The 13418-nt window shown below is 40.2% G+C and overlaps 1 protein-coding gene across 4 annotated transcripts in view; it reads left to right on the top strand.

Moving 5' to 3' along the window:
- Positions 1-10483, top strand: part of LOC133613732 (hyccin 2-like) — a 71455-nt gene extending 60972 nt beyond the window's left edge. For 3 of the 4 annotated variants that reach the window (XM_061971487.2, XM_061971488.2, XM_061971486.2), the window contains one exon: positions 7719-10483. In XM_061971487.2, the coding sequence (XP_061827471.1) occupies positions 7719-8308 (590 nt within the window). In that variant the 3' untranslated portion in view covers positions 8309-10483. The remainder of the gene's footprint in view (positions 1-7718) is intronic. The other variant, XM_061971489.2, reaches the window with a different exon arrangement.
- The last annotated feature ends 2935 nt before the right edge of the window (positions 10484-13418 follow it).

Genomic DNA, 13418 nt, shown 5'->3' with positions numbered 1-13418 from the left:
TAGTCATATGCCAGATCTGCCCCAAACTGGACTGTACCGAGCTGAATCGAGCTGTACCTCTTGATGCAAACATGGCTTACTTTGTTCAGTCCCTTAGCTAACAGCCCGTTGCTCTTTGCCCGTCTTAGAGTGGAAAATGTGCCTTTGCAGCTTTGAAGGAAGTGAGGCCAGTGGTCTTGTTGCATTTGCCTGCCATGATGTCAAATCCTCCCCTTCCGATCCCCCCTCCTAAGCACACGTTCTTACTTTGGCCTTTGTCACTCACTGAGTTTTAGACTGGCTTCCTCATCCATATAAGTATTTGTAGTCTCCACAGGAAAAAGTGCGTCCGTCTCACACGGCCGACGGAGCACCTGACATCTTGTTTGTGGGCTGCAGTTCACTGCACCATTTTTGGATCGCTCAGGGTTTATTTCTTTTTGCAGTCCAGCAGGGTAAGTCATTGCCAGTGCAGCTTTTCTGCCATGTCGCATTACTTCCTCTGCTCAGTGAGTGGGAACGAGCCCTCCGTCATGCATGCCCGTGCTTCAGCTAGCACATCTCGAATGCTAACATTTTGAAAATGTCACAGGGAGAACGTGGTCGGTTTTGTAACAAAATCCCACAGCAGCGCAATGCATTAATTTTCAGCCCATTTTGTCTTGTTGAATGTCTTCATTTTTGTGTGCTCTCTTCATATTTATTAACCTCTGACATGACATGAGGATCAGCAGGGGTTTCCCAGCTCTTTTTGCATGATATTACCCTGAAAGAATTGTTGGAAGTCCTTTTCAGCAAATCTTCCACTGAAGATGAATAATGCTCTTCTTGGTACTAACTTGATTGCATGATACAATTATATCTGTTAAGCAATTGTGTTATGATCATATTATATCCCCTGCAGTGGACATTTGTTCATAGCCTCACAGGGATATGTTTTCCGAAACGACAGAAGCAATAGACCAAAAGTCCACTGCAGAGGACACTGAATCCCAGGAGGATTTTGTTTCATAGCGAAAAGAGAGGAAATCAGTGTGTTTTGTAGGCTACATTGTCTTAGGTGGACATCACAAATAAATGATGCAATTTATTTAGTACTGCAAAAAAAGGTTATTGAATGTGCTGCTACACTGATGTTGAGACTGCCATAAAAGGGTGCTGTCATCCCAAGGTTGTGCAGTTTAATGCTGCAAAATCTCCCACAGGGTGTTAAACGACGCCTGGAAGTAAATGCAGTTCTGACCCAGGTTGTTTGTATCGAATTTGAAGTTTCTCATACTGTAGGTACTTTGACATACTGTATAAAAAGCTTTATATGAGGAAAATAATTGTCGGGACAAAGTATCGGGACACCTGGGTGTCTAGCCTACAGGAAGTGAAGGTGTTAAAGCCTCCATATATTTAGGAGCGGAAGTTCCTTTGTGGACCTTGTCTTAGGCCCCTTCTACACTAAGGTTATCCAGGGTAAATCCCACCTAACCGTATCGTTGTCCACGCACACAATGGTTGTTTAAGACCCCCTCTCCCCCTCCGTCCGCCGGCGCAACGCGACCGAGTACGCATTCGCGGAAAATGCGCACGTCATAGTCACCTCTAGTTTTGCTTTGTGTGCAAGTTCTTAAATTTAACTCATCTGAACAATATCCAGTGTTGTGGTATTTCAATTAACTGGAATCCAGTGTGCTGTGGGGCCCTATTGTAGTGAATCACACCTGAGCCATCATAAATTAATCGAATCTTTATTGGACATGTGATAAGTACACAATGTGACAAAGAACATTTTACAACAATCAATCTAGGGATCTAGATATCTGGTCAGGACACTCCTCACTCTTTTGCATTCACCTTCATTGTCCATTCGTTTTTGGTGACTTTATATACTCTGGACCTAGACGTTGAGTCCACGACATACATGGCGGACAATAACTGATACAGTCTGCTTTGCCAGTCCAAATGCATTCGATTCGACCATTCGACAAATGGACAAAGTTTTTCGGTAAGTAGAATCACAGCTGACCTGGACATTTGAAAGTTATCTTGCCGTCTGAGAAGTGTTGTATCCCAAATAGCTGCAATCGCTTTCTCTTAAGGTATTCATGTGTGATTTCTACAAGCGTCTATACAGACGGAAGGAGAAACACGGGCATGTTTGGTTGACTTGCCTTCATTTTTCCAGTGGTTAGCTCCGAGTTACGAAACCGCTTTATTATGAAGCTGGCTGTGGCGCGTTCTTTCTGACGTCACTTCCTGTGTGGGGCGCAGTCTTTCTGGCGTCACTTCCTCTCCGAACTCTGTTTGTAAACGATCAATGAGTCCATACAAAGCTAAGACCCGGAGATTCAAGAACTACACGGCGCACTTACACGTGTAAAACTAATTGTCCGAGGAGGGCTTAGTGTAGACATGGCCTTATTGAAACAGAAAAGGGCCTTCACAAACTATTTCTACGAAGTTTAAAGCATTAACATTGTCCAAAAGGTCTAGGGTCTCATAAGGTAACTACTGTAATCTCAATGTCTGATTAGGGTGCATTCGCACTTGCGGTACAGTAAAACCCAAAAAATTATAATAACTTAGCGTGCACTTTAGTGCGGTTTGTTTAGCATTCACACTGGTAAATAACTAAGGACAGCTTCTGTGATTTATTACATGACCTAACTCAAATATTCCAATTAATTGCTGGGTTCAACACGTAGGTTATTTTTATTTTCTGCTTTTTTTTTTTTTACTAGCTTAGATTTGACCAAAATCTTCTAAAATTTGCTTTTAAAGAGTACTATTGTCACACACACACACACACACACACACACACACACACACACACACACACACACACACACACACACACACACACACACACACACACACACACACACAAAGAAGGAAAGAGCAACATAATGTATTTTCTCTTACATATATTGTTATTTTCTGGGCAGCACGGTGATAGAGGGGTTAGTGCGTATGCCTCACAATTCGAAGGTCCTGAGTAGTCCTGGGTTCAATCCCGGGCTCGGGATCTTTCTGTGTGGAGTTTGCATGTTCTCCCCGTGACTGCGTGGGTTCCCTCCGGGTACTCCGGCTTCCTCCCACTTCCAAAAACATGCACCTGGGGATAGGTTGATTGGCAACACTAAAATTGGCCCTCGTGTGTGAATGTGAGTGTGAATGTTGTCTGTCTATCTGTGTTGGCCCTGTGATGAGGTGGCGACTTGTCTAGGGTGTACCTCGCCTTCCGCCCGATTGTAGCTGAGATAGGCTCCAGCACCCCCCGCGACCCCGAAGGGAATAAGCGGTAGAAAATGGATAGATGGATATTTGTTATTTCTACATGCTTTTTTAAGTCAGCTTAGTGCTGGTCATGTAGCGTTTACATTTTAAGCTGTGACCCAAACGTCTAGCAGATTTTTACATTTTATTTTAACAAACAAAAATGTGTGAAATGTATGATAATATAATATTTGTTACATTATTAGATAATGTTAAAGGTAAAATAAATGCTTATGTTTTGTCAAAATGGAAAGAACAAATACATTCAGGAACAAAAGATGACACATTAAGTATATTGCGGCTTTGGCGAGCCATAGAAAATGATCTGGCAGGCCAGTTTTGGCCCCCGGGTCTTCAGTTTGACGCCTGTGATTTATATTGCGTATTAAAAGAGGTATTTTTCTCCGCTGTAGTCTAACTATAGTTGCAATGTTTCAGTGGGATAGCTGGCGTCTTTGCCTTGCACACTGGCTCGGTTGCCTTGCAGGCTGTCAGCTCAAAGTGGAGCGCTATCAATCTCACGGGACGTTCGGACCGGCCTCAGCACTCTCCGCTGATTAGCAGCCTGGCCTCGGACCTAACCGGTCATGTGACCAAGCAGCGCTACAGGAGGACTGAATGATGAATTCGCCTGGAGAGCATGCATCTTCTCTCTTGCATTCTGTGCGTGACAACATGGACCCTTACACTTTATGTACATGATGATGGAAACATTTTTTAACTTTGTAAATATCTCAATCTAAATCTTTTTTATGCCCTACAGCTTTGAATGATTTGGTTCTTATTGACGTGTTACCTCCTTTTGGGTCAACTTATCGAACTTCCTTCACTAATATTAACAAATAAATTTAAATCTTGAGTTGAGTTGACCGACTGTCTGATTCTCACGTTTAACGTTTTAGCTGCATACAAAAAGAAATGAACTGTTGCTATTAGTAAAACAAAAAAACCCACACTCTTTATTCACAAACACCAACTTGCATATTTCACATTATAACATTACTAACAGTCTTGGCGTCACACAAATGTAAGTAACCCACTGCTTTTAAAAGTATTACATTTGTAAATCAAAGCAGCAACATGAGTCACATTGCTAATGCGCCACACACCTCCTTAATTATTAGCATATCGGTGTAAAAATAGGTTAACCTCTGATATTAATATAAAATAAAAACTGTCTTTAAGGGCGACCAATGATTATTCTAATATTCCTGTAATACGTTTTTATGTTTTCAACCACATACCGCTCGCTTGTCTATTGCTTTCTTTGGACTCACATTGAGCTAGCAAATTTAGAAAAAGGCAAATAAACACTGACAAAGCTCACAAAGTAGCAATTAGCACAGTATCTAGCGACAAGCCCGCCCACAGTGGATGCATTGCAAGCACACAATGGGTGGATGAAATGTTCGTATTATGAGACACGGTTCATACAACAAAGCATATTTTTATTAGACCTGTAGTTTGTGAATCAAACTGTTCGTATAATATCAAGGTACCACTGTACTTACAGGGTATCCGCAGGGTCTTAAAAAGTCTTAAATCCAACAATTTTAATTTAAGGCCTTACAATGTGTACATTGTCATACAATTGATTGACTACAAATTTGAAAGGTCTTGAAAATCTATTAGCTTTACTTTTATTTAAAAAGTGCTTAAACTTCAGTCTTGCTTTAAAATGTTTTGATTTTTAAGGACGCTATAATGGAACTACAAAATGGAACTAAAATAGGCTACCTCTGCTGCCCGGTCACAATTTAATGAGCACCACCAGTTAGTGTGCTGTGCGCGCTGTGGTGTGTTGTTAAAGCCTAGCATAACAGCGGAAACATTTTAACCAAAGCCGAATTACTTGCATAAGATGGGGAAGCTCAAGTTCAACAATTTGTGGCTCCAGAACGATTAATTTAATTCATGCATGAAGCCGGTAGATTGAAACTTATTACTACATTTTTCGGACTATAAGGCACACTAAAATTCTTTCATTTTCTCAAAAATCAGTGCACCTTATAACCCTATGCCCCTAATGTACGGTATGTGCTTACCGACCAAGAAGTAATTTATTTTGGTACATGGTGTAATGAAAAGTGTGACCAGTAGATGGCAGTAACACATAAGGTACGTGTAAACTGCAAGATGACGCCAGTTAACAACACCAAAACTTTAAATGTTCCATTGAGAACATAGAACATCACACGTGGCGCTCAAAAATCTTTCAAAATATATTAGTACGACTTCGTTAAGCTATGAAGCCGCACTGCTTGATGGATTGTCGAAGCATTACGGGTACCGTAGCCAGACGTACTGAGCTTAAACATATGAGTATTATTATGGTGTGTGTGTAAGGACCTCAAAAGGGCACCTATTAGCAGACATTATCTTGCGTATAGGATCGCAATATTATGCAAAACCAACTTTTCTTACCTTCTGGTACCTACTGATGTGTATTTGGGATCTGCATAAGTCCTGAAAATTTGTGCAAGTCCACCATTGTAGTCCGGCGCCGTAGTCTATGAGCTTCTTCTATTTCTCTATCTTCTTGTTATGTGACATTCATCCTCCGCTGTTGCCATTTATAATATAAAGTAGTGTATAGTTCTAACTTATATCTGTCAGTAGACTCGCTATGGATTATTATTATTATTACTACATTATTCACCCAAGGAACTTTAGTTATTAGAGAGTTCCGGTCGGACGTATTTTCACGGGACACATTTCCGGCGTTGTTGTTGCACTAGGGAGCCACGGATGAGGAGATCCTGCTCCGTTATTGATTGAAGTAAATTCTGAATATCATTAAAACAGTTAGCTCCATCTTTTGACACTTCTTCCACTCTCGTCCTTGCACGCTACACCACTACAACAAAGGCGCACCTTATAATCCGGTGCGCCTTTTGTATTAAAATCAACCTGAAAAGACCCGCTCATCAGCAGTGCGCCTTACAATCCGGTGCGCCCTATGGTCCGGAAAAAGTGTTTAGGACCCAGATGTGAAGCTATCAAAGACGGAAGCATTTGTAATCATTGCGGTCAAAGTGAATGTAATGATAATTTAAAAGTTCAAAATCCAGGATTAGTCCGTGTTCTATACAAGAATCAACTTCTTTCCTCCACCATTGCTTACGTTATAGTTGTTACATCAAATCACTTCATATGAAGCACACTGCACCTTTTGCAAGAAAACAGTCATTTGGCAAATCTGAAAATTGGCTGTTATGTTGTTTGCTAATATTTTTGTCAGTTAGTTTACACTACAGAGGCTTATTAGTTTAACCATTATGGTTTCTAATGTGAAAGAGCAGTGAGTGAATTCATATACTTACAATTAGGGATGTCTGATAATGGCTTTTTGCCGATATGCTATATTCCGATATTGTCCAATTCTTAATTACCGATACCGATATCAACCGATACCGATATATACAGTCGTGGAATTAACACATTATTATGCCTAATTTGGACAACCAGGTATGGTGAAGATAAGGTCCTTTTAAATAAAATAAGATAAATAAATGTAAAACATTTTCTTGAATAAAAAAGAAAGTAAAACAATATAAAAACAGTTACATAGAAACTAGTAATGAATAAAAATGACTAAAATTAACTCTTAAAGGTTAGTACTATTAGTGGACCAGCAGCACGCACAATCATGTGTGCTTACGGACTGTATCCCTTGCAGACTGTATTGATATATATTGATATATAATGTTGGAACCAGAATATTAATAACAGAAAGAAACAACCCTTTTTGTGTGAATGAGTGTGAATGGGGGAGGGAGGTTTTTTGGGTTGGTGCACTAATTGTAAGTGTATCTTGTGTTTGTTATGTTGATTTAATTAAAACAAAACAAAACAAAAAAAAATAAAAATGATACCGATAATTTAAAAAAACGATACCGATAATTCCCGATATTACATTTTAAAGCATTTATTGGCCGATATTATCGGACACCTCTACTTACAATTCATTCTGGCACTCTGATTTTCCTTTGTCTTAGTACTTTTTTTGCGTGTATGGGTGTCAAATGGTCTTAAATTATTTTCATCTTAAAAATCTTGAATTGTACTTTTTGAAACCGGCAGAGACCCTCACTTGGCATCATACAAGTGTGAACATAAGCTATCCGCTGTTAATTGTAGCACAAACAAACATTGTTTACGTCACGTAACGTCCTGTCTATACCGTTTTTCTTACAATTCCTTATTGAGGCTTAGTGAACGGTAATACTGGAAGTTTTTTGGAGTGGTTAAACTCCGAATTATACAACCCAGAGGTGTATTTTAGTGCTGTTCTCACGCTAACAGGGAGAAAGTTGTCATAGCATTGCAATAGCAATACATCTACAGTAGTGGTGGTGCAAGATTGTACATCACATGCATTTTCTGTATTGAATTGTTCCCTGCAGAGATAAAGATGATGTGTGCTCACTAATGGAGTTGTTGTGTTGTACTAAATACATGTGTATACTTAGATGCCGATGGTATGAGCGGCGGCGAGGATTCCTTCAACGTGAATGACCCAGACGAGGGATTCTCCTCCGGGGCGTCCAACAGCAGCCAGCCCAGCGGCACCAGAGCGGGTGGCGGTGGCGGCCCGAAGGCCAGCAACAGCATCAAGAAAGCCATCACGGCCCGACTGTCCCGGGAGAGAGAGCGAGACAGACCCGAGCCTCCGAAGCAGGCCGACTTGTTAGCCGAAGCGAATAGGCAGAGGAAGCTGTCTCCCCCCGCCAGCATCGAACTGGACGCCATCCAGCTGAGTCCCATCAAGAAACACCTGAGCTTCCCCACGGGACCCCCGCTGGTACGGACCGGCAGCACCTCCTCCAGCAAGTCTTTCGACTGCATGAACTTCAGTATGAACGGGGGCAGAGAGGACCAAGAGGGAGGCGCCGGAGGCTCGGACCAGGAGGGGGGTCGCCCTGCTGGCGGCTCCCACCGCCACTCCACCATCAGCCTGCAGGAGGGCCACCTGCTTAGGCCGGAGGAGGACCCGCTGTCCCCCCTCACCAAGCAGTCCCGCTCTCCCAGCTTCAACATGCAGATCATATCACAGGTTTAACAAACACACACACACACACACACACACACACTTCCAAGTGCATTCTGTGTGTCTTTGAACACCCGTTCAATTAAGTATCTTTGTTCTGCTGTTGCTAAAAAGCAATCAAACATGGCTGATAAGTACAATCCCATCCCAACTGAATATTCCCAAACCAGGAACCTCCTTGCGGGATGCTAGGCTAGCAGCTGTCACGTTTCCATAGCATTTCAACACTGTTTGATTTTTTTTGACTGAATCAGTCGACTCAGCAATAACACTCAACACGTAGAGGTGGGGTTTTTTTGCGCTCGTCATTCCCTCCCTTTCATTCCCGGGCTCACGTGCAATCGCTCTTGCTTGATTATCTTCCTTCTTAACGGGTGTTTTTGGAAAAAAAAAAATCAGGATTAAATACTGTTTGAGGATATTAATTTATTAATTTGTGACAATCCAAAGAAAGAAGGTAGCATTTTTTTGTTGTCTTAAATACATCAAGAGATTGCACACTTGTTTATGTCATGTTTAGTATAAATCCCATTTAAATCTGTAACATGCTGTCAAACCAAACTGGAACTCTTATTTACTGGACCTGAGGAAATCGCTACTGAGGATTATATTTAAATGTAAAATATATATATATATATTAAAATATAACTGTGTAAAGCATTGTTAGGTCTTTGCAGGTTGAAACGATTGAATGGGGCACTTTTCAATGAGGCAGTCTCGTGGTCTCTTGACTGTTGTGTAAAAAGAGAGTATGGCCAACCTCCGCAATGATTGGTGAAAAATGCACTCACGTAAACTACAGGGCGCCATGACTGCTACCAACTTTGGCTGATGCTGTGTGTCTGCAACGCTTCCTCTTTAGTTTTTTGCAGTGTAAGAATGCCCTGTTGTGCAGCGTGAGGCTGCTCCACTCGTGGGAATTGTGCAATGTTTTACATCGCTTTCCCCACAACCCAGAAAGAATAAAAGTACGGGAAGTGAAGGACTGGAAAGCCACCAAATACAGCGTCTTGTGCCAGGTAAAGTCACGACACAACATCTGCGTTTTGTTCAGGACAGAACAAACAGAAGCTAATGCAAATAACAGAAGAAATTAACAAATTCAAGAGATGGTTTGACAAAAACAGGCTATCTTTGAATCTCAGTAAAACTAATACTGTATAATGCAATTCGGTAATAGCAGAAGAGAAAGTCAAACACAAATACAGATAGCCGGACATTGTAAGAGGAAAAGAAACAACATTTTGGATGTAAGAATAGATGATAGTGGATTAATAAAGTTTGTCTAAGTCTAAAAGCTCAGGCCTTGCCCATTGATTGCAGCCACCACAGTGTACTTCACACACACGTCATCATTTCTCTGAAGATTTTAGCAAAATGAGGGTAATTAGTTATTTTTTCGGTTCTGTGTATTTTTAAAGTTTATTATAGTGTTATAGAGCCTGCTGGTCACGGAACTGCATGAATGTATACAGCGGAATGCATTAAATACGGCCACAAAATTATACTTTTGCGACATAAAATCATGTTTTATTGTAGGTTTATGAGCTGGAGTATGTTTATTTGCTAAGGAAAACTAATGTCAGAACGACTGCAATTACATGCTTTTGGACACAGCCATGCACACATCCTTGGTAGCAAAGATGGCGCCTCTCGTTAAGTTGGCCATACTCTCCTGTTGGGCTTTTGTCGTCCACTAGAAGTGAGTGGCTGTCACAGCCCAACAGCTAGTGAAACAATAGCAGTAATTGTTCTTTCTTTTCCCGCTACCTCATCATGTGTTGCCACCTGGTTAAAGAACCCACTCCATTTGGACATAAAAGTACTTGAATTGTTGTATTTCCTCAAACAGTGGTTTGTTAGGGTAATTTTGTTTGCCTTTTTTTGTGGCCGACAACATTCTGGAAATAAGAAGTGTGTCAATAAGACAATTTTTGGCATTTTTGCTAAATGTTTGAAAAACATGTACCGCGCGCAACTGCTTAATTCAATATTATTTAAAGCAAAAAGCTATTCCAAACATGTTTTTGCCACCTTGACGTCAGAGTGCAAAGCAATTTTTCCATCAGTTTGTAACATACAATAATATCATGTGGCGATTATACATTTTTATGCTTTCGCAGTTACAAGGTTGTGACAAATAGTATGTATGTAATGTATCCATATATATATATATATATGTATGTATATATGTATATATATATATATATATATATATATATATATATATATATATATATATATATATATATATATATACAAATATATGTATATATGAGTGTGTGTATACATGTATGTGTGTTTATGTAAATGTGTATATCCATATATATATATATATATATACACATATGGCAACTGCAACAAGCTATTGTTTTGTCCTTAAGAAAAAACATGTATATTGTATTATATTATATATATATTGTCTTCCCCAGCGATTAATTGAGGAATGGCGTCTATTAATTAAAGTGGAGGCCACTATTTGAGGAAATACTGTACATCTTAAACAAAGGCAACCAATACTGCTTTCATGCTGTAACTTTGTGGTAACGTACTTGTTTTAACCACATTTGAATGAATTGGCTTATTGTAAATCCTCCTTTAAAAACAAAAAATGCCATGCTTTTTATTTATTTTTTAATAGATTTTTGTCTTGAAAGTGCACTTATTTTAATTTGCTCCTCCCGCATGGAGTCGCCTGCACACTGTCTGCCTGCCTTATGTTGAAAACGCCTCGCCTGCATGATTTAAGGCTGCCCCCCCATCCTTGTCCATCCTTTTTTGCCACATGTGCCAACTCACTTCCTGTCCTTAAATGATTTAACTGTCTTAAGTTTAACATAATTACTGATAACAGTGGAGATAGCGCCCCACCAGTAGTGTACATAACTGCACTATGGCTCTGTGTCTTGGCCATTACGTATGAAAGCAGTGGATTATCCGACAAAACGAGGTTACATGTTGATTGTACATACAACCGTGATGGCTATATACATTTTGTGAGTAGTATGTTTCATGTCTGCTGTTAAAATAAATAAGCATGTGGCATTGCAGGCCATGATTTTGCAAAACATGTCAATGTGTCACGCTGGCGGAGAATCTTAACTCAGTGGAACCTCCAAAGTTGAGCACAGTCTGACTTTTTAAACGAGTTTACCCTTAAGAAAATAACGCAACTAGGTTTGGAGAGCATACAAGTGTTTAAGAGTGTGCCAGAAAGCTCTGTGGAGGAGGGCCTATTGGGACTGGTCATATAAATCATCAAATAAATAGCATCTCCTGGGATAATGGAAGGAACACTGGAGAAATCATCTGTTCCAGGGTCAAACTGACAACATCATAGAACCTTAGTCTAGCTAGTACAGGTAAAACTTTGACATGCTTAATGGTCATACATGTGTACCGAGAAGCACAACCATACCGTTGCAAGAACAAGTATGTGAACCCTTGGGGATTACTTGGATTTCTGCTTAAATTGGTGATAAAATGTCTTCTGCGCTTCATCAAAGTCACAACAATAGACAAAACAGTCTGCTTGAACCAGGGGTTGGCAACCCAACATGTTGAAAGAGCCATATTGGACCAAAAATACAAAAAACAAATCTGTCTGGAGCCGCAAAAATGTAAAAGCCTTATATTAGTGTTATAATGAAGGCAACACATTAAGTATCACAGAGGGTTAGATAACTCCCGGAAATGACAGTGTTAGAAAGGCCAAAGTTATAGATGTGTGTGTCCAAGTTAAAGGAAAGGACAGGGTGTCTTCTTTTAATTGATTTATTACAATCTTTGCAAGCAGGGTAACGTTTGCTGTGGTCTGAAACAACATGGCACACAATCAGAAATGCAGCCAATGTTACATACAGATAATGTGTCATGAGGCATGCAAATATAAATGAAATAAACAGGGGACATAAGTAAAGGAAATTAAATGAGCTCAAATATACCTACACACGAGGCATACTTAGACTTAGAATTCCTTTTATTGTCATTCAAATTTGAACAGTACAGATAAGAATGACATTTCGTTGCATTAGCTCGTTGTAGTGCAGGATAAAAGAGCAATAAGGTGCAGATATAAATAAATAGATTACTATACAGATAAATATATTGCACTTTTGCATATGCATCCACGTTTATGGATTTATGTTATAATAATTCTTTATACTCCAGCGAGTTAATCCGTTTTGGGGGGGAATTGAGGGGATTATTATGATGTGTTCAAGAGTCTTTTGGCCTGATGATGACAATGATGCAATATGTACACACAGATAGCCCAAATCGCATGTTAGCATGGATTATTAGCACTCCACGCAAGTCAATAACATCAACAAAGCTCGCCTTTGTGCATTCACGCACAGCACAAAATGTTTGGTGGACAAAATGAGACAAAGAAGGAATGGCATAAAACACGTCTTCCTGTGGCAGCGTCGGAGAAAGCTGTACATGTAAATAAATTACGGTGAGTTCAAGGACCACCAAATTTAGTAGGACAAGATGGCGCTGGCCAAATATTCTAATCAGTGAAGCATAAACACAAACATATTAAACAGTGGGCTTTCTAACAAAATAGGAAGGTTTGTGTCAAGTTTGTCCTACAGAAACAGTATTAAAACAACAAATATATTTTACCCCATCTTTTTCCATTTTTGAAAAAGCTCCAGAGAGCCACTAGGGTGGTGCGTTGCGGCTTTAGAGCCGCGGGTTGCTGACCCCGGCTTAAACAAATATTGCACAAAAAATACAGGTTTTCATCTTTTCATTGAACACAACATGTAAAACATTCACAGTGCATGGTGGGAAAAGTATGTGAACCCTTGGATGTAATAACTGGTTGACCCTCCTTTGGCAGCAAAAACCTCAACCAAACATTTCCTGGAGTTGCACACCAGACCTGCACAATGGTCAGGAAGAATTTCGGACCATTCCTCTTCACGAAACTGTTTCAATGCAGCAATATTCTTGAGATGTCTGGTGTGAATCGCTCTCTTCGAGGTCATGCCACAGCATCTTAATCGGGTTGAGGTCAGGACTCTGACTGGGCCACTCCAGAAGGCGTATTTTCTTCTGTTGAAGCCATTCCGTTGTTGATTTACTCCTATGCTTGGGGTCGTCGTCCTGTTGC

Source organism: Nerophis lumbriciformis, linkage group LG13 (assembly GCF_033978685.3).
Source record: "Nerophis lumbriciformis linkage group LG13, RoL_Nlum_v2.1, whole genome shotgun sequence".
NCBI lineage: Eukaryota > Metazoa > Chordata > Actinopteri > Syngnathiformes > Syngnathidae > Nerophis > Nerophis lumbriciformis.
This window is presented reverse-complemented; position numbering and strand designations above follow the sequence as displayed.